This window comes from Triticum urartu, chromosome 4A (assembly GCF_056163025.1).
Source record: "Triticum urartu cultivar PI428250 chromosome 4A, HENAU_Tu73, whole genome shotgun sequence".
NCBI lineage: Eukaryota > Viridiplantae > Streptophyta > Magnoliopsida > Poales > Poaceae > Triticum > Triticum urartu.
Window position 1 is genome coordinate 595,100,254 of NC_141876.1, and position 27,516 is coordinate 595,127,769.

The following is a 27,516-nucleotide window of genomic DNA, read 5'->3' on the forward strand; positions in this document are numbered from 1 at the left end:
CTGGTGATGTTGACGGCGAGCCCCCTAGGAAGAGGGTTCCTGTGAAGTTGATGTGGTATGCTCCTATAATACCACGGTTGAAATGTCTGTTCAGAAACGAAGAGCATGCCAAGTTGATGCGATGGCACAGTGAGAACCGAAAGAAAGATGGGAAGTTGAGAGTACCTGCTGACGGGTCGCAGTGGAGAAAAATCGAGAGAAAGTACTGGGATGAGTTTGTAAAGGACCCAAGGAATGTATGGTTTGCTTTAAGCGCGGATGGCATTAATCCTTTCGGGGAGCAGAGCAGCAATCACAGCACCTGGCCCATGACTCTATGTATGTATAACCTTCCTCCTTGGATGTGCATGAAGCGGAAGTTCATTATGATGCCAGTTCTCATCCAAGGCCCTAAGCAACCCGGCAACAAAATTGATGTGTACCTGAGGCCATTAGTTGAAGAACTTTTACAGTTGTGGAATGGAAATGGTGTACGTACGTGGGATGAGCACAGACAGGAGGAATTTAACCTTAAGGCGTTGCTGTTCATGACCATCAACGATTGGCCCGCTCTCAGTAACCTTTCAGGATAGACAAACAAAGGATACCACGCATGCATGCACTGTTTAGATGACACTGAAAGTATATACCTGGACAAATGCAGGAAGAATGTGTACCTGGGCCATCGTCGATTTCTTCCGACCAACCATCAATGTCGAAAGAAAGGCAAGCATTTCAAAGGCGAGGCAGATCACCGGAAGAAGCCCGCCATGCGCACCGGTGATCATGTGCTTACTATGGTCAATGATTTACACTACGTAATCTTTGAAAAGGGTCCCGGTGGACTAGCTATTCCGAATGACGCTGAGGGACACGCACCCATGTGGAAGAAGAAATCTATATTTTGGGACCTACCCTACTAGAAAGACCTAGAGGTCCGCTCCTCAATCGACGTGATGCACGTGACGAAGAACCTTTGCGTGAACCTGCTAGGCTTCTTGGGCGTGTATGGAAAGACAAAAGATACACCTGAGGCACGGGAGGACCTGCAACGTTTGCACGAAAAAGATGACATGCCTCCGAAGCAGTATAAAGGTCCTGCCAGCTACGCTCTTACGAAAGAAGAGAAAGAAATCTTCTTTGAATGCCTGCTCAGTATGAAGGTCACGACTGGCTTCTCGTCGAATATAAAGAGAATAATAAATATGCCAAAGAAAAAGTTTCAGAACCTAAAGTCTCATGACTGCCACGTGATTATGACGCAACTGCTTCCGGTTGCATTGAGGGGGCTTCTACCGGAAAATGTCCGATTACCCATTGTGAAGCTATGTGCATTCCTCAATGCAATCTCTCAAAAGGTGATTGATCCAGAAATCGTACCAAGGCTAAGGAGTGATGTGGCGCAATGTCTTGTCAGTTTCGAGCTGGTGTTTCCACCATCCTTCTTCAATATCATGACGCATGTCCTAGTTCATCTAGTCGACGAGATTGTCATCCTGGGGCCCGTATTTCTACACAATATGTTCCCCTTTGAGATGTTCATGGGAGTCCTAAAGAAATATGTCCGTAACCGCGCTAGGACAGAAGGAAGCATCTTCATGGGCCATCAAACAGAGGATGTTATCGGGTTTTGTGTTGACTTCATTCCTGGCCTTAAGAAGATAGGTCTCCCTAAATCGCGGTATGAGGGGAGACTGACTGGAAAAGGCACTCTTGGAAGAGACTCAATAATATGCAGGGACGGATATTCTTGGTCTCAAGCACACTACACAGTTCTACAGAACTCTACCTTGATGACCCCGTATGTCGATGAACACAAGAACAGTCTGCGCTCCAAACACCCGGAGCAGTGCGAGGACTGGATTACATGTGAACACATCAGGACTTTCAGCAGTTGGTTGGAAACACGTCTCAGAGGTGACAACACTATTTGTGATGAGTTGTACTTGTTGTCCAGGGGACCATCTTTGACTGTATTGACTTACAAAGGATACGAGATAAATGGGAATACATTTTACACGATCGCCCAAGATCAAAAGAGCACCAACCAAAACAGCGGTGTCCGCTTTGATGCAGCAACCGAGAGCGGAAAGGACACATATTATGGTTACATAGTGGACATATGGGAACTTGACTACGGACCTGATTTTAAGGTCCCTTTGTTTAAGTGCAAATGGGTCAATCTGTTAGGCGGCGGGGTACAGGTAGACCCACAGTACGGAATGATAACAGTGGATCTGAAAAATCTTGGGTACACTGACGAACCGTTCGTCCTAGCCAATGATGTGGCACAGGTTATCTATGTGAAGGACATGTCTACCAAACCGAGAAAAAGAAAAGATAAGGAAGCGAATACATCATACGATGAGTCAAAGCGCCACATAGTTCTTTCAGGAAAAAGGGACATCCTGGGAGTGGACGGCAAGACAGACATGTATGAAGATTATGAAAAGTTTCATGAAATTCCTCCCTTCAATGTCAAGGCTGACCCAAGCATCCTGATAAACAATGAAGATTATCCATGGTTACGGCGCAATAAGCAAATGACACAAGCGAAGAAAAAGTGAAGACTTTTTCCCACAACTATTATGATGATACCATGCCAACTTTGTAACACACGAACATGCTACCATTGTCCGTTTTGTATATGCACATGCTATGTGGGTGAAATTATGATACCATGCCAACTTTCAACTTTTTCAGAGTTCATTTGAAATGCTTTCATGTCTTATGGTTCGGCCCTCGTAATACCATGACCATTAGTCCCTGACCCATGCCAACTTTCAACTTTCAACTTTCTAAAAAAAGAGAAGAAGAGAAGAAGAAGAAAAAAAGAGGAGAAGAAAGATTTCTTCTTCCTCCTCTTCTTTTTTTTCTTCTTCTTCCTCTTTATTTTATCAGGAACGAGGGTCGTCGAGGGTCAGGGTCGCCGAGCGGTAGAGGAAACCCTAAATAGAAAGTATCGTCGGTGTGAGATACATGTGGCCGTCAGTGTCGGACACTACATCCACGTCCCACAAGTGACCCACAAGTGGCGCGGGCTTCGACGCCCACGTCACTTGTGGGACGTGGATGTAGTGTCCGACACCAACGGCCACATGTATCTCACACCCACGATACTTGCTATTTAGGGTTTCCTCTACCGCTCGGTGACCCTCAACGACCCTCGTTCCCGATAAAAAAAAGAGGAAGAAGAAGAAAAAAAGAGGAGAAGAAAGAATAGAGGAGTTCTTACTCCTCTATTCTTTCTTCTACTCTTTTCTTCTTCCTCCTCTTTTTTTTATCCTTGAAGCGTTGTCAAGGCCACCCCAAACCCTAGAGAAGTAGCGTCGAGGCCACCCCAAGCCCTAGAGAAGCAGCGTCGAGGCCACTAATTAATATTAGTTCTACGTTTGCCACTAATATATCCATCTGTCATGTTTGAATAATAATTGCCATGTTGTCAATATTTGTAGAAACTATGGGCACCTCCCAAGACGAAGTACAAGAAGAGTTGTTGGGGGACACAATCGCACGAGGAAGTGATGCCGTCTGCTCGTTGTTTCTCAACGACACCGATGGTCTGGAAGCAGCTGGCTATGATTATGATGGCTCCGGTGACCTAATGCCGGTGCAAGAAGGAGACCGTGAGGACGGCTCCGGTGACCCAATGCCGGTGCAAGAAGGAGACCGTGATGACGTCTCCGGTGACCGAACCGAGTCCGGCCAGGTATATATATATTAGTTAAGCTTCTGCTGACTAGCTAATTGATGCATTCATTGTTTTGGTATGTACACATATTAATTAAGTCTTTGTTCTTTTTTCTAGCCCTCCGGATCGAGCACAACTTCGGTAAAGAGACAAGGCCCGAAGAAAAAGTTGAGCTCGGATGAAAAGTTTGAGATCATAGCAATCGCGCCCGACGGCCAACCGATTGAACCCCTCCGGACAAAGAGCACATTTGTTGCTCAGTGCGGGGTTTTGGTTAGGGACAAGATCCCGATCATCATCCAACAATGGTTTAAGCCGGCTATAGAAGACCCTGAGGTGTCTTATGTCAATGATATGCAGGAAAATGATCTTTGGACTGAGCTGAAGTCAAACCCTACCGCCAGAGGATAATCCAGAGAAGCCAGTTAAAGAGCAATTAATCAAGTCTTTTGCTCTTAAGAGGATGGCAGAACTATTCAGGAGGTGGAAGAAAGATCTGAATAAGTTTGTCAAAAATAATGAGACACCAGAATTCAAGGGCAGATATGAGAAGATCAGAGATCACTGGCCCGCATTTGTGGCCCACAAGACATCGGAAAAGAGTAAGAAGATGTCGGCGACAAACAAGCAAAATGCTGCGAAGAAAAAGCATTACCATCGCACGGGGTCAGGTGGCTACCTCGTAGCCTGGCCTAAGTGGGCCAAGACTGAGAATGATCTGGTTGATAAAGGGATCGAACCAGAGACAATTAACTGGCCAGACCGTTGCCGGACTTGGTTCTTCGGGGCTGGCGGAACCTTGGACCCTGTAACAGGGAAGTGCATTTGGACGAACGATCAAATGGACATACCAGTCAGGAAGCTTTAGCATTATATCGAAGCAGCGCAGCAAGGGACGTTCTTTCCAAACAGAGAGAACGACGAGCGCAAAATTGGCCTCGGGAATCCTGAGCACCCTGGACAGACACGAGGCACGCCAGGCTCCATTTCGTGGAAGGTTGGGTTTCCGGACGCAGGCGGTTACAAATCCCATGAGAGGAGGAAAAAAGTGCAGCAGACCAAATGCAGGCGCTGCAAGCAAGGGTATAAGCGATAGAGGAACGAGAAGCAAATCGCAGCAAACGTACTGCCGAAGCTTCCCCCGAAGCTACCCCGCCATCTCAGCGGAGAAGCAGCGTGGCTTCCACCAAGCTGCTTCAGCTGGAGCATGCCTTGACGGCTCCTACCAGCTATCCCGTGGATGCTATCACAGAGTCTCAAAATTGCCACCTTATGACGCAATGGATGAATTTGAAGGTCAAGGCGGCTGTTGGCTCTGTTTATCCTATTGAACCCGGCGCAACTTTTCACTGCCGGCCGATTCCAGAAGGATATGCTAGGGTGATGGTGGATGAAATAACGGAGGGATTTGAGGACCTCCAGCTTGACCACCCTACCGGTGAAGGGGAGACTAGGCTGGGGTCTGCTCTGAAGACTCCATGCCTATGGCGGAAGGAGCTCATCAACCTTCCGAACTGGGCGCCTCCGCCTCCTCCTCCTCCTCCTCCGGCAAGTTAGGGCACTCCGCCTCCTCCTCCGGCGAGTCAGGGCACTCCGCCTCCTCCACCGCCTCCTCCTCCGGCGAGTGACGATCAGGGCACTTGACCGGCTCCTTCTCCAGCACGTGGCGGCACTCTGCCTCCTTCTCCGCCTGCGCCGACGCGCCCGAGCAGCCAGCCTCCTCCTTCTCCGCCTCGTCAGCAAGGGCGGAAGAGACCTGCCGCCACTCCGGCTGTTCCGGCGCGTCGTAGTCCTTCTCCTCTGCCTCGTAAGCAAGTAAAGAAGACAACCGCTCCGTCTGCTCTGCCGGCGTCTAACAGTACAGCCAGAGGCGGGAGGAAATACAGATTTGGTCCTTCTCTGAAGACTCTAGAGAAATTACCATACGAGAGGACCCCGGAGGAGAACGCCGAGATCGCACGAGAAGAAGTGAGGAACTACTTTGAAGGGGTGAAAGCAAAGAAACATCCACCTCCGGAGGAGAAGGTAGATCCGGTGAAAGCGAAGCGCACTCTGGCTGCCCTGACAAAACCACCCAAGTCTCCGCCGAAAGGAAACTATGAGCGCATTATTGGAAAGGAATTTGCCGAAGCGGAGCGGTCGGGAAGTACTGTCAGTGATTAAAGGCTGAAAGAACGACGAGCTGGGAAACAAATTGCCCATCTCAGCGAACAAACGAAGCAATCGTGCCCCCCGCTCAAGGTGCCTAGCGACAACGTCGCTAATGATCCGAGGATGGTGCCCGGTTATAGCAATCTTGGCGATTACCTGCCCGACGATGTACATTATGATTTCATGGAGGTGCAGATACAAAGATACGAGTACGGGAAGCCTCTCGTCAAAGATGAAAGATCTCTATCAACGATGATGCGAAGATTGCATGATTGGTACTTGAAAATCTGCAGAGACTCTGGGGGGAGGAGTACTTTGTATGTGAAAGTTAAAAAGGAGCATGACCTCGTTGGAATTGAACTGTTGCCTGTTCCATTCGAGGAGTTCTTTCAGTTTTTCAATCAATTGGCCCTCGATAAAACAACGGTCGCCTGCTACTGTCTGTCATTAAGTCTCTCTATATAGCTCAGCTCTTTCATTGCATGTATTTATAATCATCCTCAATATATTATGCAGATTGAAGATCGCCGAATTGAAGAAAAGACAAGTTGGTGATATTGGGTTCATTAACACATATCTCATAGATGCAACTCAGGTTAAATTTCATGCCGCAGATACCGAGACCAACTTGCTACGATCGTTGGTAATAAATGAAAAAAAAGATATAATACTCTTTCCTTACAACTTCAAGTGAGTGTTACTGTCTTGTGCATATTCGGTTTCCCTTATATATTAGTCAAGGTTATAGTAATGTAATTGATGAGTTATGCATGCGTGTGCAGTTACCACTATATTCTCCTAGAGATTAAGCTTGAGCAGGGACTAGTAACCGTCTTAGACTCAAGACGAAAAGATCCCCAGGACTATGCAGACATGACTCAAATGCTCGAGAAGTAAGTTAAATCGATCATTATCCACCATATCAGCAACTTTGTTCATTTACTGATATATCAAGTAATTGTTTTCTTTGTCTGGCAGGGTTTGAAAAAAATTCTCCAAAAAAGCTCCAGGACTCCCGAAAAAGCTGCAATTTAGACACCTGAAAGTAAGTACTATAGTAGCATGTTCCGTGCATCTCCTATTGATTCAAGCGCTAATTTCATCAATACCATTTGGCATTCTTGCTTATCAGTTTGATTGACCTCTATTTCTTGTAAAGTGGTTGTGGCAGGAACAAGGGAATGATTTATGTGGATACTACGTTTGCGAGTCTATCCGCCACACAACCTGTGAGCGGGGCTACACTGACGAACAATATGAAGTACGTAAATAACAACATTCACAATTTTATTTTATTATCATCATTTGTGTTGAGTTTCATTCATTCATATATATATTGACCCCCTTCTTCAAATTAGATGTTTCAGAAGCGGGATGAACTCCTAGCACCAGCTCGCATGCGAGCAATTCAAGAGGAATTGGCGGCATTCTTTCTTGACCACGTGATCGCTGAAGACGGAGAATACTATGTGGAGCATGAGTCCGTATGATTATATTTGTAAGAGATAATTATTGTATATATGTAGCCGGTAGTGTCAGATAGATATACGAGAACTTGTTGTTCGACCAATCTTTCGGAGAAGGAGAGGTGGTCGATATCACTTCTCTCTATATGCATATATGTTCATGACGATCTTCTGTTTTCTTCGTTTGCTTACTAGCTAGCTACCGTGTCTAGTCCTCTCTATACGTATGTATAGTACGTAGCGTCGACCAAGCACGGACATAAGAGAGGACACTTCTCTCTATTAATTATAGCTAGCTAACACAATATATGAAACACCTAAATTAATCCCCCAACCCCCCTCCCCCCTTTCAAAAAAAACAAAAACCCCAGCCACAGAAATGCTGACGCGTGGATGCCTATTGGTCCCGGTTGGTGCCACCAACCGGGACCAAAGGGTCTCCTGCCTGGGCTCCGCGCACAGACCACGTGGAGGCCCATCAGTCCCGGTTCTGGATTGAACCGGGACTAAAGGGACAGGGCATTTGTAACGCCCCGGACACACCCACCGGTGGTCGTTACTCTGGCGGGATCTAGACTGGCCCCACAGATCAATACTAGTCTTTTCTGCGCACTTTGTCCTCACTCGTGCGCACCCGGAAGCAACTTCCCGGTCGGTCACCCATCCTGACACTACTCCAAGCTGAGCACGCTTAACTTCGGAGTTCTGTCTGAATGGGCTTCCGGAAAAGAAGGAATTCCTTATTGATATGAGTAGTCTATCATCCCTAATAAGCCAGGCTATTACAGTATTAGTACCGACTCTTTAGTCCCGGTTCAGGAACCGGGATAAAAGGCCTTTACGAACCGGGACAACAGGCCCTTTTTCTACCGGTGACAGAACGGCAAGCAGATGGTCATAACAATAGCCAGCAAGATCATCAGGTAACACCTTCTCTCACCGGTAACGAGGTCGCCAAACTAGTATCGACAGAAGAACAAGCAGATGGTCATAATAACAATAGCAAGCAAGATCACGAAACGCCTTCTTCGCCCTAGTCCGTGGAGACGCTTACAGGAAGAAGTATTTTCTTTTCCTGCTATGTTTGTTGCGCATTCACGTGAAATGTACAGAGCGACATATATGGTTTGGATTTTCCTTTGACCTTTGTTTCGTAAGTCTGAAGAGAATGCGACGTGTTTTGTGCTTTTGCATACCGTGTTCTGTTCTGGGTCACAGCTCTCAAGCATGTACCCCATGATTTTTTATTGGAACTGAATAGGGCGCAAAGATGTGCAAATGCAATTTCATACATTTTTCCCCAGCTGCAAAAAATAGTAAAAAAATCACCATTAAGTGTTTCCCTCAACTTATCATGCGTGTCAGTGTTTAACTGTAAGTCTATAACCTATTATTATCTGCCTGTACAAAGAAACAACAATGCAAGATATGAGCTTGTCTCTGATACTTTGTTTTCTTTTTTTCATTTGGTTGCCGTTGATTCTAAATGTCAATCGATAAGATTGCAAGTCCATATTACTCCCCTGAACTTTGGTCGGGGTTGAAGCATCGATCAAAACGTGTTCAAAACATGTGTTTGGTCAAGGGTTTAACCGGCCCTCTCGACCGATTCGTTTGAGAAGGACTTTGTGCAATAGCCCTGTTGACCTGATCATTCTCACCATGTGGGGAATCCACAACAACTTTCTGCAACTTGTTTTCTTTGGCGCATATAAATGAAAGGAAATATGAAGTGAGTCTTATTAACATACTTGCATTCTCTCTGAAATTCAAGATAACTATATGGTGCCTCCAGCCCTACTATATGCTTACCAACAAATATTTGGTTGAAATAGAACACCTTATATATATAGCAGAACAAACGAAAGTGCCCTTCTGAGCTCGAGCACAAGTCAGCTCAGATGAACAGTACAATCAAAAAAAAAATTGCATGTTTTTTAAGAAAAAAACTTTGAATTTTTTTGAGGTAAACTTCAACAGATGTTCTAAATGTTTGCAAATATTCATCATGAGATCACATTCGTGGAAGGCGTGGCAAAAAAATTAGTGCTCCAAAATGCTTTCGAAAGTAGCATTTTCGGAGCATCGATTTTGTTTCACGCCTTCCACGAATATGATCTCATGATGAAAATTTGCAAGCACTTAGAAACTTGTCAAAGTTTACCAAAAAAATCATAATTTTTAAATTTTTAAATTTTTTATTTTATTTTACTGTTCATCCGAGCTCATTTGAGCTCGAGCTCAGATACTCCGCATCCCAGAACAGCCATACTTTCAGATATATGATAGTATATCCCATAATGAAATAATGTGCTTCCTTATTTTAAAGGTTTTTTTGTTATCTAAATTTATTGGTATACATTACCATTCACAGGTGTCTTATGGCGTTAGTGTTTCTTCGGCTGAATGCTCAACTTTGATTGTACCATCAGCTTAAATTCATACCCTATTGCAATTGAGAATGTACTCTCTCCGTCCTTAAACATAACTCTTTTTTAGATTACAATATGAACTGCATACGGAGTAAAATGAGTGAATCTACACTTTAAAATATGTTTATATACATCCATATGTAGTTTATATTAGAATATTTAAAAAGACTTATATTTAGAAACGAATAGAGTAGTTCTCATGCATGCTATTCCCTGGTATGTACAAGTCCAATGACAAAAAAGGGCACGGAAGTGTTTCTGTCCATGATGCATTCTTTTAATTACACAAATATGGAGATACTTACAATATTATTTTTCTTACTTTTTATATTGTTTGAACATTCAAATAGGCCTATATCTATATTCATTTTCATGAGTTTCACTGTTTATCATTTCATAAATTTTTCTATATACTAATATAAATTCCCGCATACTGATCTCCCATCAGATCTCTTTCAAGAAAAACTCATCTCCTGCCGTCAGCGCCGCCGCCGGTCCATCCCATCTCCGATGGCCTCTAGGGCATGGAGGGGCGGAGGATCTTGGCCCCCCACCGGGGGGAGGGACTCTGTTCTCGTTCTTGTTAGACTCAGCGTCTTGGTTGGGGCTATGTGGCAGCGGCGACGTCCCTTAGTAGGAATAATGTCTCTTACGTTCTATCCCCGTCTCAATGGTGCGTCTAGTATCGTCGGAGGGCGTGTGGAGGTTTGTCTCCGTCGGATCTTCCGGGATTCGGTCGGTGTTGGTCCTCGGTGGATCTATTTGGATCCGAACTTCGTTCGTCTTTATTTAGGTGTTTATAGGTTTGATCCTTCTGATACACGACTTTCTTCATCGGCGATGGTTGCTACTCTGGTGCGCCGGTCCTATAGGGGCTTAGGACGATGACTTCCCGACTGTCTGCTACAACAAATTTGCCTGGCTCCGGTAAGGGAGGGGCGATGACGGCGGCACACCTTCGGCTCGCTCCAGTGCTTGTAGTCGTCGCTAGGTGGTTCATGAACATGGTTATAATTTTTATTACCTCTGTCGTTTTTTGTACTGCAATTATTGAAGATGAATAGATTGAAAGGTTTTCGCAAAAAAATATGAATTCCTGCAAATCGCGTGGGGTATCATCTAGTATTAATTATCAATGAACCCTCTGATTTAGCACAGAAGGTGGCCCAAGAATTGGATCCATGTGAAGCAGCCCTAGGCCCAGGCACCACAGGCCCAAAGCAAGCACATGGCTCAAACTCTGCATCGTAATGTGGATCGGCAGCCCACTCGACCACAGCGAGCAACCGGTTCAAACACTGTTTTTTTCTTTCACCAGTTTTCTGGTTTATTTTGGTTTTTTATTTTTCTTTATTTGTTTTACGTTTATTTTTATTTTTATTTTATGTTCCTTTTTAAAAACCGTTTTCCTTTTTCTTTTTCGAGTTTATTTTTCTATTCAAACTTGTTTGAAAATTTCAAATATTGCTTAGAATTTAAATTTTTCTAAGATAAATATAACAATGGCAATAATGGATCTTTTCCTCAACTTCAGGGGTACCTTTCATCAATACTGAGGATATTGCTTATCGTTAGCGTTCGGTCAACTAGGGATTAGAGATTAATCAAAAATTGGCCGATTAATTGATTTTATCGGTCGATTATTAATTTGCCATTTGTTTGCAAATCACAGGTTTCTAGTACTAAAATATGCCATATTCAACAAAAAAAATATTGGATAGTGATAACCCACAAGTATAGGAGATCACAACAGTTTTCGATAAGTAAGAGTGTCGAACCCAACGAGGAGCTAAAGGCAGAACAAATATTCCCTCAAGTTCTATCGACCATCGATACAACTCTACGCACGGTTGATGTTCGCTTTACCTAGAACAAGTATGAAACTAGAAGTACTTTATAGGTGTTGTTGGATAGGTTTGCAAGATAATAAAGATTACGTAAATAAAAGTTAGGGGCTGTTGTAAGTAAAAAAACAATAAAGTAAATATAGCGAGTGTGGAAAAATGATGGTAGGAGTTGCGAAATTGCCCCTAAGCAATTGACTACTTTACTAGACTGATAGCAAGTATTATGTGGGAGTGGCCACTGCTAGCATGTCATCCCTGACTTGAAATTCTATGCACTTATGATTGGAACTATTAGCAAGCATCCGCAACTACTAACGTTCATTAAGGTAAAACCCAACCATAACATTAATATATATTGGTCCCTCTTCAATCCCGTATGCATCAATTTCTATGCTAGGTTGAAGCTTCTGTCACTCTTGCCCTCCAATACATAGTCCTATCAACATACAACTAACCCTATGGTGTGATCCACGCGCGCGCTCATATGATGGGCACCAAAGGACAGCAACATAACCACAAGCAAATTAAATCAATCATAGCAATTCATCAACCACAGATAGGACAACGAAAATCTACTCAGACATCATAGGATGGCAACACATCATTGGATAATAAATATGAAGCATAAAGCATCATGTTCAAGTAGAGGGTACAACGGGTTGCGGGAGAGTGGACCGCTGTAGATAGAGGGGAGAAGGTGATGGAGATGTTGGTGAAGATGACGGAGGTGTTGCAGTAGATCGCGGTGATGATGATGATGGCCACGGCAGCGTTCCGGCGCCACCGGAAGAGAAGTGGAGAGGGGGGCCCTTCGTCTTCTTCTTCCTTGACCTCCTCCCTAGATGGGAGAAGGGTTTCCCCTCTGGTCCTTGGCCTCCATGGCATGGGAGGGCGAGAGCCCCTCCGAGATTGGATTTGTCTCTCTGTCTCTCTCTCTGTTTCTGCGTTCTGTCCTGCTGCCATTTCACCGTTTCGGGTATATATGGAGATCCGTAACTTTGATTGGATCGAAACCATCGCCGTGATTTTTTTCCCGAAAATTAGCTTTCTTGCGGCCGAAGAAGGGCATCAACCGCCTTACGGGTGGCCTACGAGGGTCAGGGGCGCCCCCCTGCCTCGTGGCCACCTCGGGCACCGTCTCGCGTGGATTTTTCTTCTAGAATTTTCCAAATATTCCAAAAATAAGCTCCGTCCGTTTTTATCCCGTTTGAATTCCCTTTGATAGATATTCTGCAAAACATAAAACATGCAACAGACAGGAACTGACACTGGGCACTGAATCAATATGTAATCCTAAAAATAGTATAAAAAGTTGCCAAAAGTATATGAAAAATTGTAGAATATTGACATGGAACAATAAAAAATTGTAGATACGATGGAGACATATCAGATAGAAGTGTTACCTTGAGATTACATGGCTTTGAATCCTTGTACAATGACAAACAAAATAGGGCAACAACACACATTACATAACAAGGTCCAAAAAATACAAATAAACTTAAAACTTACACACATAGTGGTAAGAATAAGATCGGTTTATCGGTAGATTCCCAATAAATCGCTTGTTCGAGTGATAAATCGACCCAAATGATAAACAACGATGACATGATATAATCTTATCGGTCAGCCCCCGAGGAGTGATAAATCGGATGATAAATCGTTGAACATGGCTTTGTATGGACGGGCCAGTTTTTTTCGAAGCTCAATAACAAAAACGAAGTGATTATTACTTTAAACAAGCATGCGCCAAAAAATAGTACCAACTAGGGCCCAATTCTTTTGAGCAGATTATGGAGAATCTTGGTCTCGAAAATCCCGAGCGAAAAGAACTCGATTGAACTTCCAAAATCTCAATCGGATTCTCCAGAATCCTAGTGCAATCTCAAAATCCCAAAATACCTGGTTTCTCTCACAATCTCTGGATTCTGACAAGTCCCACCAAAGAAAACGTTTCGAAGTATAGTTGTACCCCTATTGTATTACGTATTTACGGTCAAAATGCCACCCCGCAGTCCAGCCCAGGACCCCGAAACGAGCGGACGCACCCGACCGCTCGCTTGTCTCCCAGTTCCCGCACCGCATCGGGGCAGCGGAGCTTCAAGCCGCCCCGCCCCCGCCGTCCAGGCCACCCCCGCCCCCGCCGGCCAGCCCGCCCCCGCCCTCGCCGGCCAGCCTCCCTTGCCCGGTCCGCCCCGCCCTCCCCGCCCGGCAGTTCGCCCCGCCCCGCCAGCTTCGCGGCAGCGGCTAGGGTTGCCGCGCCGCCGCCGGCCAGGCCACGCCACCCCCGCCCCCGCCGGCCAGCTTCCCTCCTCAGCTCCTCCTCGCCCCTCAGTCCGCCCTGGCCCTCAGCCCCGTCCCTCAAAGTTCGATGCCGACGCTCATGATGAGCCCTCCTTTTTTGCATCTCTCTATTTCTTCATGCTTGAATAATGCTTGAATTGATGCTAGCTATTGTTGATAGATAAAATAGGTAGATGGATTGATGCTTGAGTTTGTTAGATGGATGGATGGATTGATGCTTAAATTTTTTTGATGCTTGTTGATGTCAATGCTAATGTGATAATGTTGAATTATAATGTTAGATGGAGAAAGTAAAAGAACCTGGTATGCTCCAGAAGCTGCCAAGTTCCGGTATTAGATGCTTAAATTTTATCAGAAATATGTTGAATTATAATGTTAGATGCTTAAGTTTGATATTAGAATGCGGTGGCTTATGATTACAGGCACATCCAGAAGCTGCCAAGTTTCGGTATGCTCCACTAGCGGAGAAGGAAAAAATGTCAGAGATTTTTGATACAAATTGTGTCACAAATGAGCATGCGAGGGTGCCAACTCCCTCGTATCCATGATAACAAGTTACGTGATCAACATTTTGAGATTATTCATATTTTTAGTTTATGGACTTTCTGCAATGAATTTTTTTAAATCGATTGTAATATTTAGCACTTTTATGACATTCTTAAATCACTTTTATGACATTTCATCAAACAAATTCTGTCTAAGGGTAGTACAGACAATCAACACACAACAACTTCTAGAATCTCAAACTACAATCTTTGAAAAGAACTCGACAACAGATTTTGGGAGAAGCAGATTCTGGGAGAATTTTCCAGAATCCTGATTCTGTAGAATCTTGCCTGAAAAGAACTGGGCCTAGGAATCGGATAGTAAAAAAAATCTTAAAATCAAAAATAATAATATAAGTGAAGGTATTTAAAAAATCGAAGAAACACACAGGTATAAATATAGATATAGATCTAATGAGATGGACCTACAATATTTATGTGACTGGAATTGTTTTCATAGAAAAACGTCAATGCCGGAGTGCCCCGCACTTGACGCGTGACACTTATCAATTGAGTATTTTTTGGAGCCAAATATCTCAAAGGTTTTTTATTCTTAAAAGTATTTTAAAGTGGACTCTGAAAAGTCATGGCATTCTAAAAGATGCGTTCTGTTTGGTCGGCTGCTCCCCGGAGCGAGCTCCCCAACGGCGGTCACGCCGACGACGCAGCGCCACCACCCCCCTGTCCCTAGCCCGGCCGCCAGGGCCGCGATGCATCGATGCGGCGCGCGGGTCCCTGCTCGCAGCCGGCGGAGAGAGCGCGCGGAGCACTGCTCGTGACGGCCGGCCTCACAGTCGCAGGTGAGCTCCGCCACCAGATCCGGCTCCGGCTCCGGTCCATGCCCTTCTTCCCCAGATACGGCGGCGCGTGTTTCCGAACCAAATCCTCAGTTACCCGTTGAACCGGTTTGGGTGTAGAGTCGGATCCGGGCGATTCGAATGTGCGGATTCTTTGCGTGGATCAGGCGTGATTCGAACTCTCTCCTCAAGCTGCAATCGATTCGAGTCCGGCTACGGAGTTCGTTGTCGTTGCCGTTGCCGTGCAGGTTTGTGCGTAGAATGTTGCGCGTCTACCACTTAGTCTCGAGGGATTAACAGCAGCAATACGAGGCAGGCAAAAACACGCACACTTCGAGCCTTCTCTTCTCATATCTCCGGCAGCACGTCCTGCTCTGTCCTGTCCTGTCCACCATGACCATGGCCGGCCGGCTCGCGTTCTCCAGGGTATTTCTTCATCTGTCTTCCTATCTGATTCCCCTGTGCTGCCATTTCGTTATGATTTCGCTCTGTTCTTTGGGTTCAGGAGGCTGTTCCTCTGTCCAACGGAATACATGTTAACTGATGCTGAAACTGCAGCTGCAAGGCAGTGCCTGTCCTGCGTTTCGGATCGATGCCACTCGTGTTAATTCATGGGTTGCGATTGCCGTTGCCGTTGTTTACGCCGTGTTAATTTCTGCGTGTATTTGTCTCGCAGGCTGCCAAGCATGTTGTGGTTGTGGCTGGGGCGACGCGTTCATTTCCTCCCTTCAGGGCACCTGCTGCAAATGCACCTTCTGGAGCAGGTATCTTATATGGCAGCTATGCTTCTTTTTTCACCACACACATGAACTACAGCCTTGATCGGTATCCTTTTGTGGACCTGCCACTAGTCTTATTACTCTGCATTCGACCATGCCTTTTTTGGTTGGTTGTTGCCACTGAGGTTGTAAGTTTCTGCTTGTGGTTTGGTGCTCAACCAATGCAGGCAGTCTGCTTAGGAATATACAGCAGAGGTACCTATCAAGCTTTGTTGGTCAGAGGGTACGGTGCGTGCACTATGGCGTCGCTTCTCTTTCTAAAGAGAATCATAGAACTGATCCAGAAAGAGTTATGCAGAATTTCAAAATGCTAAATAGAGGTAACTGCCTTTTCATATGTCACGGTTACTAATTTAGGAGTAGGATGAGCTTTTTACCCACATCTTTTCTGTTCTCTATGCAGGAATTTCAGGTGCAGCAAGGGAGGAAGGACATGTTCTCAGTACAGCCAGTGCGCCCTTTTATTTAGTAGATAAAGACCTACTTAAAAGGCAGCTTCTGCGTACCTTTGGAGGCCTCGTAGTCTCTGGCTTTACAATCTATGGCGTTAAGGTTTTGATTGACAGTTACGTTAAGGCTGTCAAAGATAGTTACACGAAGTTTGTGGCTGTAAGTGTCGACAACACAGAACTTGACGACACGGAAGAAGATGCCACGGATTTAAGCACAAAATTCAATGATGTAAAGGGGGTTGACGAAGCCAAAGCTGAACTCGAGGACATAGTTTACTACCTACGAGATCCCGACGTGAGTGTGGTATTACCATCGACCTGCGTGCAGGCGTTTCAATCCAACAATTATTTCTCGGTGCCGAGTTGTTGATCTAGTTTTACATTCTTTGCAGCATTTCACACGCCTTGGTGGCAAGCTTCCGAAGGGTGTTTTACTTATAGGCCCACCCGGCACAGGGAAGACCATGTTGGCAAGGGCTATGGCTGGGGAAGCTGGCGTCCCTTTCTTTGCGTGTAGCGGCAGTGATTTCGAGGAGGTGTATGTAGGTCTTGGGGCTAAGAGAGTGCGGGAGATCTTTGATTCAGCAAAGCAGCTGTCTCCTTGCATAATATTCATCGATGAAATTGATGCGATTGGTGGGCGCAGACACGCAGGAGGTTCGACGTTGGCAAGTCAGACCCTGAACCAGCTGCTTTCTGAGATGGATGGTTTCGAGCAGAATGACGGGATAATTGTGGTTGCAGCAACCAACTTCCCCGAGTCATTAGACAGCGCCCTTGTCAGGCCTGGGCGTTTTGACCGTCAAGTCATTGTCCCTATTCCAGATGTTGAGGGCCGACGGCAGATCCTTGAGGCTTACATGTCAAAGGTATGTATATAAGGCTTATTTTTTGCAGCCTCTGATGCGAGGCTTTGACCTCCATGAATTCTTCCATGCAGGTGTCTACAGCCAAGGGTGTGGATGTGATGACCATCGCGAGGGGGACGCCTGGGTTCTCAGGTGCACACCTTGCAAGCCTAGTGAACGATGCCGCCCTCAAAGCTTCCATGGATGGAGCAAATGCTGTTGGGATGGATCACTTTGAGTACGCCAAGGACAGGATCATGATGGGCAGTGAGCGCAAGTCGATGGTGATATCTGATCAATACAGGAAGATGATCGCATACCATGAGGGTGGGCATGCCCTTGTTGCTATCCTCACGGACGATGCCGACCCTGTTCACAAGGCCACCATTATGCCTAGGGGATATACTCTTGGCATGGTGGCGCAGCTACCGGGGGAAGACAGCGAGCTCGAAGTCTCGAGGAAGCAGATGCTGGCGAATTTAGATGTCTGCATGGGAGGGCGGGTGGCCCAGGAGCTTATATTTGGAGAAGCAGGGGTTGGCACAGGTGCCTTGTCTGATCTTAGACAGGCAACTCAGCTGGCGACAAAGATGGTTACCAGGTATGGAATGAGCAAGCGGGTCGGCCTTGTTACCTATAGCAATGACGACGATGTTGGCGGTGGCAAGACGAAGAACATGAGCGGACGAACGTCAGAACTGGTTGATGAGGAGGTGAAAGCACTGTTGGACAACGCTTACAAGAATGCCAAAACGCTTCTCACGAAGCACAACAAGGAGCTCCATGCGCTGGCAAATGCCCTCCTGGAGCATGAAACTCTCAGTGTTGACGCGATCAAGAAACTAGTTTCGACAGCACGACAAGGGGATTGTCCTAGCAGTAGCCAGCAAAATCAGGGAACACCTCCTTGTGACGAGATCTCGAAACTAGTATCGACTGAACAACAAGAAGATGGTCATAACAATAGCAAACAGGATCAGGTAACACCTTCTCCCACTGGTAACGAGTTCAAGGAATCAGCAGGTAGATGATCCTAACAATGGTCAGCAGAATCAGGGAACACCCTCTCCACCCTAGCCTTGGAGACACTTATACAGGAAGAAATATTTCTTTGCCTGATAGATACTACAGAGCAATTCGTATTTTCATCTGGCATTTGTTTCTCAAGTCTGAAGAGAATGCGACGTGTTTTGTACTTCTGCATACTGTGTTCTGAACCAGCAAAACCTCCAGTCTTGTGCATCAAACATGAATGTGCCCCAAGATTTCTATTCAGCAGTGTGTAAATACAATTTAATACATTTCCCCCCAGCTGCAAAACATAATAAAAATACCATAGGTCCTTTGATAAACGTATCATGTGTGCCAGTGTTTAACTGTAAATCTGTAACCTATTGTCTGCATGTGCAAAGAAACAATGCAAGACATGATGAGCTAGTCTCTGATCATCTGTGCAAGTAACATAATAAGTCGGGAAGGAATGCACATTTGTAATCATGCAAATTATCATATATAATATGATCATGTAGTTATAATTCACCACATAACACCATATGGATCACAGTCATGTTAAGCATGTGAGAGGACATGCTACATATCGCTACAAACCCCTAGCCTAGAGATGAACTACTCACATCATCACGGGAGCAATAAGGGTTGATGTTGATGATAGAGGCGACAATTCCTTCCTCCGATAGAGTAGCGGAGTAGCGGAATATGACTTCAAATTGGATCACTATGGAACAAGGCGGCAGAATAACAATATGTGGTAAATATGTCAATTTTTTTTGAGGTATTTATGAGCCAGGGGCGAGAACCTAGGTGAGGTGATGCATCCAGGCCCCACACACCCAGCCCTAGGGCATGCCGCCATGGCGTGTGGGCCATGCGCCGCCGAGGTGGCCTCCTGGTGCAAGACTTCTTTTGAGGCGGCCTGTTTTCAAATTTCATTTTTTATTTTTATTTTATTTTTTCTCCTTTAAATAATTTGGTACTTCAAAAAAGTTCCAGAAATTTGAAAAGATAATTTTCAAATAAAATGTTCAACAAATTATAAAATATTTTTGAATTCAGTTTGTATCTTTTGTAAGTATGTTCACATATTCTAAAAATGTTCGCGATTTTTAAAACAAATGTTTGGGAAATCAAAATAAGCTCATGATTTTAATAAAAAGTTAGTGTATTAAAAAATGTTAAGTAAATTGAACAAAATGTTTGCCTAAATGTTATCGGTGATGCAGCAAAATGTTGTCATAGCGTTTGGAGAATTTTTTTCTGTTGCAATGTACGGGCCCTTCTGGTAGTAATAATAATAATAATAATAATAATAATAATAATAATAATAATAATAATAATAATAATAATAATAATAATAATAATAATAATAATAATAAGGGGTTACTGCTTCTGGCAGTATGTCACCAAAATTTCCTGCAAAACTGCAAAAAATTATCCACCAATGCCACCTATATTGGCCCTGTTTGGTTCAGCTTTTATCGCCAGATTCCCCTGCCGCGCAGCAGAATATGAACCAAAGGGCGAACCCAGCAGAATCCGATTCCAGAAATCCGCTGCCAAAATCTAAACCAAAAACGGAAGCAGCCCAGGACGTGCTTTCCAAAATCTGATTCCACTGCGGGCCAAAATCTGAAAAGGCTGTATCAGTTGGTTTGCCAAATGACCTACATCTTTTTCAAATCAGATTTTTCACAACTGTTTTTTCGCAGCAGATTTTTCACAGCTGCTTTTAAAAATCCACAGCCGAACCAAACAGGGCCATTAACTGATAAAAAACGTTCCAGACAGGTGAACCCCTGCCTGGGCCGGTCCATGCAGTAGAAACCTTTTATACTGCGCTCTGCGCGCTGGGAGAAGACATAACACGTCTGTTTGGGCTGGCCCATGTCCGGGCGTCCTGCTTTTATATTTCGTTTTTTATTTTCCATTTTTTCTTTTCCATCTTAGGCCTCCTTTGGTTCATAGGATAGGAAAATTATAGGAATAGGAAAGTCATAGGAAATGAGATGACATGCATCTCAAATCCTATGAGTAGGAATAGGAAAGAAGATTTCCTTTGTTTCACATCATATGATTTTTTTCATTAAGTCTAGGCTAATGTTTATTTTCCTATGAAATGTAAATGATAGGAAGAATTCCTTTATAGGAATAGGATTCCATTCCTACAAATCAAAGAGCTTCATAGGAATTTTTCCTACAAAAATCCTACCCTATGAAATTCATACAAAATTCCTATAAACCAAAGAAGGCCTTAGTTTTTTCTACTTTAAATAATTTGAAACTTCAAACAGTTCAAAAAATAAAATAATGTGAATTTCGAAATAAGAGGTTTAATAATTCATTAATGTTTGTGGATTCAGAAAATGTTCGCATGTTTACAAAATGTTTGCAATTAAAAAAATGTTCGGAAAATCAAAGAATATTCACAATTATTGAAAAAAGTTTATGTATTAAAAAATATTAAAGAATTTAAACAAAATTTTGCCAATTGAAAAAATGTTCATGAATTATAAAATATCCTAAAAATTCAAAAAATATCTGTGAATTATAAAATAGTTTATTGATTCATAAAATGTTCATTAAATCAAAAAATGTTTTTCAATTTCAAAAATTGTTTCACCAATTTCCAAAAATATGTTCGTCAATTCTAGAAAAGTGCGCCTATTCAAGAAATGTTCACAATTTTAGAAAATGTTCATGTATTAAAAATATATTTGAAAATAGTGTAAAGTGTTAATGTATTCAAAAAATGTTCATGATTTTAGAAAATGTTCAAAAATCTGTAAAAGTGTTCACAAATGTGAAATATGTTCACGATTTCACATATGTTCACGAGTTTAACAAAATGTTCATGAGTTTCAAAAATTGTTCGCGATTTCATGAAAACGAGGGTGATAATGTATCTTGGTGGTGCAATAAAAATGTGGTCATGACCATTGGAGATTATGATTTTTTTTCTTCCGTTGCAACGCACAGAGCGTTTAGTAGTCGACCTAAGTTTTGAAATAAAATAGTTCAAACTTGAATTCAACTCGACATATGTTCTAGTTGTCCCCTTTAACTGCCCACAAATGCTTAATCAGATCTTCCTTACACTGCTCATGAGTTGCTCAACAGTGAATTTATTGATTCATTTGGACAAATTCATCAAATGTGGCCGGATTCTGATGTAGAAGTTGCATAGGATTAACCATGTTCTCAAATTTTGGACCTGTGGCAGCATCGTCACCCTCATCCTCCATGATCATGTTGTGCACGATCACACAACATGTTATCACCACCAACAAGGCCTCCGGATCCCATTATTTAGCAGGTCCACGAACAACTACAAAATTCGGAGCACTCCAAATGCTCTTCACACCCTTTCGAGTTCATTCTTGTCTCTAGGCAAAGTAAACTCTTTTTCTGACAAACTAGCTCAGTGATTATCTTGATGAAGGTCGCCCACAAAAGATAGATGTTGTCAATCGGATAGTAGTCCATGTTATAGTTGACCATTGACAATATAGTTGTACGGAGGAGCTTGTCCTTCAGTCAACGTAGCAAACAAGGGAGACAGATGCAACACATTGGTGTCAATGTGAGACCCGTGCATGCCAAAAAAAAGTGTGTCAAATACAGAAGTCCCGCGATGCAACTTCTTCAAGAATGATGGTAAGCTTCTTAACATGGGCCTGATGTTCCCCTTGTAGAGCTTCTGAGCAGTTCTTCCATCTCCAGTGCATGCAATCAAGGACCAAGCATACCTGGCCACCCTCTTGCTTCGGACATTACCATAGCCTTTCGGTATCTGCGACAGTTGGCTTTCTCAAGTACTAAGGTCCAAACATCTCGACCACCGCAGTAGCAAACCTCACCATGGCGTCTCCGCATGTGCTCTCAGACATCCGGAGTACTCGACCCCCGAATCTGCTGCGATACCATAGGCTAGCATCCGCAATGCAACCGTGCACTTCTGATAACCGAAGAATCCAATTCTTCCTATAACATCCTTCTTCAAGATGAAGTATTCATCGTAGGACCGGACGCCATGGAGGCGATCAAACACAATTTTCCGCATCCAAAAGTGTCGGTGAAATTGTCTGTGAATAGGTCATCGGGGGCAAAGTAGTCGTCCATGAGCGTCAAATTCCCTGTGCCTTGTTCTAATTCAGCACTCGATTGATGACCCTTTAACTTGAGAAGATGATCTTCTGCACGCTCCAAATCCATTGCTTCAAAGAAGGGAGAACATTTGTCAAAATTTTAGTACAACCATTTCACCAAACACTTGCCGGGCATGGTGACCCCCACTGACGGCAACCGCATGGAGCGAATAGTACTTGCGCAGCGGACGAACGTGAGGTGTGGAACGAAGACGTAGGCAAAGCGGTGTGGCGATCAGGTGAAGTGGCGGAGGTTAATGAGGTTTGTCAAGGGCTTGGCGGGCGACTGGGGTGGTAGAACGGCGACGTCAGCCAGGAAGGAAGTGGATGCAGAGAAGGGGGAAGGGATGGAGACGCGGGGTCAGGGTGTGGCTTTGGGTGTGCCATGGGTGTCGGAGTCCTGCGTAGCGGGGGCCCGGACTCCTGCAAAGCCCCCCTATTATTTTTTCGATTTGTGGGAAAATGGATGAGCAGACGGGTACACGGACCGATATGAGACGTCACTGGATGGCAAATTGTGTCCGGACAGTTCTGTCCGAATGTTTGCAGGCTATTTGAGTGTCTGCTTTGAAGATGCCCTTAGGTGTCCTACTTTGTAATCTTCCACTTCAGATCAAACTTGTTTTTCAATGTTATTATGTTATAAAGCGGACATTGCTAACGAAGCTCCGGCTCCATGGAACCTGAATCTTGATTAAGAAGACCAACTTTTAAGTTTCAAAAAGTTGCGGATTTTTTGTACATATGTATATAGGAATGCATACGGTATATGTTTGTAAAGTTTCTTGATTAGTATAAAGTTCATGAATCCCTGTGTGTGTAGATCATATTAAAAGCGTGTTTTATCATGAACACATGAAGCACACATCCCCATGTAGTACATGTGCATTTTCTTTAAATGATGACTTAAAAAAAGTTGGTTTTCCATTTTTTGCAAAAAATTCATGGCAGTGGCAGGAGCGACCTCCCCCATATGCACGGTGCCGAGGATGCGATGCATCGTCCCGGCGCGCGGGTCCCCGCTCGCAGCCGGCGGAGTGAGCGCGCGGGCGATGGGGACGGCCGGCCTCACACTCACAGGTGAGCTCCGGCTCATCTCCTCTGCTTTCCGATCATCAAAGCCATAGTTGTCCGTCGAAATCGATTTGGGGTGGGTTGAGAGTTAGATTTCTCGCGCTCCTCTCCATTACTTTGGTAGATTGATGAACCCGGTTGGAAACTTTCTCGCCTGAGGCTGTCTTTAATCGATCCGACGGGTCCTGATACAGAGCTGGGTTGGGTGCCGTCGCCGTGCAGGTCTGTGCGGCCGGCGTAGTAGAGCCGGACACATCCATGCAGTTAAATACTGCGCCTATGTTATCATAGAGAAAAAAACAGACCTGAAATCGCCGAGCAACACAAACAAATTTCGAGCGATTCTTCTCGCCATCTCCAGCAGGGTATGTATCGGATTACTGATTTCGAGCACCTACGGAAAATCCTTACAGGATTAGGTGGAGGATTAGGAGAAAATCAGGGGGCTTTGGTCGCTTAGAAGTTAGATCTCGCTCTGTCTTTACATCATGATATGATGATTTCGCTTTATTCGCTGGGTTCAGGAGGTTGTTCCTGTCCAAAGGAACACAAATCTGTTCTTTTTTACATGTTATAACTTGATGCTTATCCATGCTGAAATTGCAACTGCAAGTCACCGTCTGCCAGTGTTTCAGATTATGGGCATGGGCTGCGGATTCAATTTCGAGCCACTTAAATTAGGGTTGTGATTGCTGTTGCCGTTGTTGAATACAGTTACACTGTCCGACCGGGTTAATTTTTATGTGTCGCAGGTTGCAAAGAATTTTGTAGCTGCGGCGGCGGCGGGGGCGCCTTCAGTTCCTGCTTTCAGGGCCCCTGCTGCAGATACACCGTCTGGAGCAGGTATCTTACATGACTGCTGTGATTCTCTCTCCACCACACACATGAACTACGGCCGAGGTAGTAAGTTTCTGCTTGCTCCTTAATCAATGCAGGTAGCGTGCTTAGAAATCTACAGCCGAGGTGCCGGTCAAGCTTTGTTGGCGGGTGTGCACTTTGGCGCCGCTTCTTCTTTCCAGGGAGATTCATAGGAGCTTCTTCTTTCCAGGGAGACTCATAGGAGTGATCCAGAAACAGTTATGCAGAACTTCATCAAATGGCTACATCAAGGTAGCCGCCTTTTCTTTCGCCACGTTTACTAGCTAGGAGTAGGTTGAGCTTTTACCCGTAAATGACGGTTGGCTTGACAACTTTTGTGCGCACGGATGGATTCTTATTCTCTATGCAGGAATTTCAATTTCAAGTGCACCAAGGGTGGAAGGGCCTGCCCTTGGTACATCTAGTGCACCCTACTACATAATAGACAAAGGCTTATTTCAGAAGCACCTTCTGCGTACCTGTCGAGGCGTTATAGTTGCTGCCTTTACAATCTATGGCATCAAGGTCTTGATTACCAGTTTCGCTAAGGCCGTGGCAGAGAGTTCCGACGACACAGAATTTGGTACCAAATTCGATGGTTCGAAAGAGGTGGCTACGGATTTAGGCACAAAATTCAGTGATGTCAAGGGGGTTGACGAAGCCAAAGCTGACCTTGAGGACATAGTTCACTACCTACGAGATCCTGACGTGAGTATGGCATTACTACCATCGACCATCGACCTGCGGGCTAGGTGTTTTCATTCAACAATTCTTTCTTGATGCCGAGTTGACCTAGATTTACATGCTTTGCAGAGTTTCACTCGCCTTGGTGGCAAGCTTCCAAAGGGTCTTTTGCTTGTGGGCCCACCCGGCACAGGGAAGACCATGTTGGCAAGAGCTGTGGCCGGGGAAGCCGGCGTCCCCTTCTTCGCGTGCAGTGGCAGTGATTTCGACGAGGTGTATGTGGGCACTGGGGCTAAGAGAGTGCGGGAGCTCTTTTGTGCAGCAAAGAAGCGATCTCCTTGCATAATATTCATCGATGAGATCGATGCTGTTGCTGGGCGCAGAAACGCATTAGACCCGTCGTGGACGAGGCAGACCATGAACCAGCTGCTTTCTGAGATGGACGGCTTCAAGCAGAATGACGGGATCATCGTGATCGCAACGACCAACTGCCCAGAGTCGCTAGACCAAGCCATTGTCAGGCCTGGGCGTCTTGATCGTCAAGTCCATGTTCCTACTCTAGATGTTGAGGGCCGACGACAGATTCTTGAGGCTTACATGTCAAAGGTAGCTTACTTATTTTTCGCGGTAACGATGTCAGGCTTTCACCCTTTCTCAATGAATTCTTCTATGCAGGTGTGTAAAGCTGAGGGTGTGGATGTGATGACCATTGCGAGGGGGACGCCTGGGTTCTCAGGTGCAGAGCTTGCAAACCTAGTGAATGACGCCACTCTCAAGGCTTCCAGGGATGGCGCAGATGCTGTTGGGATGGATCACCTCGAGTACGCCAAGGACAGGATCATCATGGGCAGCGAGCGCAAGTCAGCAGTGATATCTGATCATTCCAGGAAGATGACTGCCTACCATGAGGGAGGGCACGCCCTTGTTTCTATCCTCACGGACGGCGCTAACCCTGTCCACAAGGCCACAATTATGCCAAGGGGAAATGCTCTCGGCATGGTGACACAACTGCCAGGGGAAGACAGCGAGCTGGAACTCTCGAGGAAGCAGATGCTGGCAAGGCTGGATGTCCTCATGGGAGGGCGGGTGGCCGAGGATCTTATATTTGGAGAAACCGGGATCACAACTGGTGCCTCATCTGACCTGAGCAAGGCGACTAAATTGGCAAAAGACATGGTCACCAGATATGGTATGAGCAAGCGGGTCGGCCTTGTTTCTTATGGCAACGACCGTGATGGTGGCGATGGCAAAACGACGGCCCTGGTTGCCGAAGAGGTGAAAGCATTATTGGACAACGCTCACAAGAATGCAAAAGCGATTCTCATGGAGCACAACAAGGAGTTTCATGCGCTAGCAAATGCCCTCCTGAAGCATGGAACTCTCACTGGTGAAGATATGGTGAAACTAGTATTGACAGGACAAGAACCAGATGATCTTAGCATTAGCCAGCAGAATCAGGAAACACCTTCACTCACTGTTGCTGAGATCACAAATCTAGTGTCGACAGAAGAACAAGTGGATGATCTTAACAATTGTCAGCAGGACCAGGGAAAATCTTCTCTCACTGGTGACAAGAGCACCAAACCAGTATCGACAGAAGAACAAGGAGATGGAATTCTCACCGGCAACGAGATCACGGAACCGGTGTCGACAGACCAACAAGTAGGTGATGCTAACAATGGTGAGCAGGTACAGGGAAGCACCTTCTTCGCCCTAGGCGTGAAGGCGCTTCCAAGAGTACTTCCGTTCCTGATACTTCTGTTGTAAGCACACGAAATGTAAAGAGTAATCGATGTGTACGTTCTGGATTTCTCCAGCTAGTGTTTCTCAAGTCTGACTATAATGGGACGTGTTTTAATTTGTAGTTTTACATACTGTGTTCTGAACATGTAAAACCTCTTGTTTCGGGTCTAAAGCATGAATGTGCCCCAATATTTCTATCGGAAATGCAATAGTGTTGCTGTGAATGGGCAAAGATATCTAAATGCAATCTCATACATTTTTCCCCAGCCGCAAAACATTATAGAAAATACCATTAGGCGCTTCCATAAATGTATCATGTGCGCCAGTGACTAACTATATAAGTCTGTAACCTATTGTCTGCGTGTAAAAAAAGATATGACCTTGTCTCTGATCCTCTATTTGTCTTATTCATTGGTTGCATTTGATTCTCAATATCATTCAATAAGTCCATATTAGTCTCCTGAACTTTGGTCGGGGTTTAACCCTCGACCAAAACCGCTTTCAAAACATGTTGGTTTTCGTTGAGGGTTTAACCCTCTCGACCGTAACCGTTGAAACTTTCTACCCCATGTAAGATCAAGTTAATCAACCAGCGGGGGAGGGTGAATGGGAGGTTACGAAAGATTCTTTGAGAAAAACTAGCTCTTCGAAGAAAAAATAGAGTAAACATAACAAAATCAGAACAGTATGAAGAGATACTGAAGAAT

The 27,516-nt window shown here is 44.8% G+C and overlaps 2 protein-coding genes across 2 annotated transcripts; both read left to right on the forward strand.

Moving 5' to 3' along the window:
• The first annotated feature begins 14,987 nt into the window (after positions 1-14,987).
• On the forward strand, positions 14,988-18,644 carry LOC125553099 (ATP-dependent zinc metalloprotease FTSH 5, mitochondrial). Its single transcript, XM_048716863.2, has 7 exons — positions 14,988-15,212; positions 15,330-15,635; positions 15,886-15,973; positions 16,156-16,308; positions 16,392-16,735; positions 16,833-17,309; positions 17,381-18,644. Exons 2-7 carry the CDS (start codon positions 15,603-15,605, stop codon positions 18,317-18,319), a joined length of 2,034 nt encoding a protein of 677 aa, XP_048572820.2. The 5' UTR covers positions 14,988-15,212; positions 15,330-15,602; the 3' UTR covers positions 18,320-18,644.
• A 4,765-nt stretch (positions 18,645-23,409) lies between these two features.
• Positions 23,410-27,013, forward strand: LOC125554953 (ATP-dependent zinc metalloprotease FTSH 5, mitochondrial-like). Its single transcript, XM_087519124.1, has 5 exons — positions 23,410-23,530; positions 24,460-24,634; positions 24,753-25,090; positions 25,196-25,672; positions 25,742-27,013. The coding sequence occupies exons 2-5, from the start codon at positions 24,604-24,606 to the stop codon at positions 26,831-26,833; spliced, it is 1,938 nt and encodes a 645-aa protein (XP_087375250.1). The 5' UTR covers positions 23,410-23,530; positions 24,460-24,603; the 3' UTR covers positions 26,834-27,013.
• Positions 27,014-27,516: the final 503 nt, after the last annotated feature.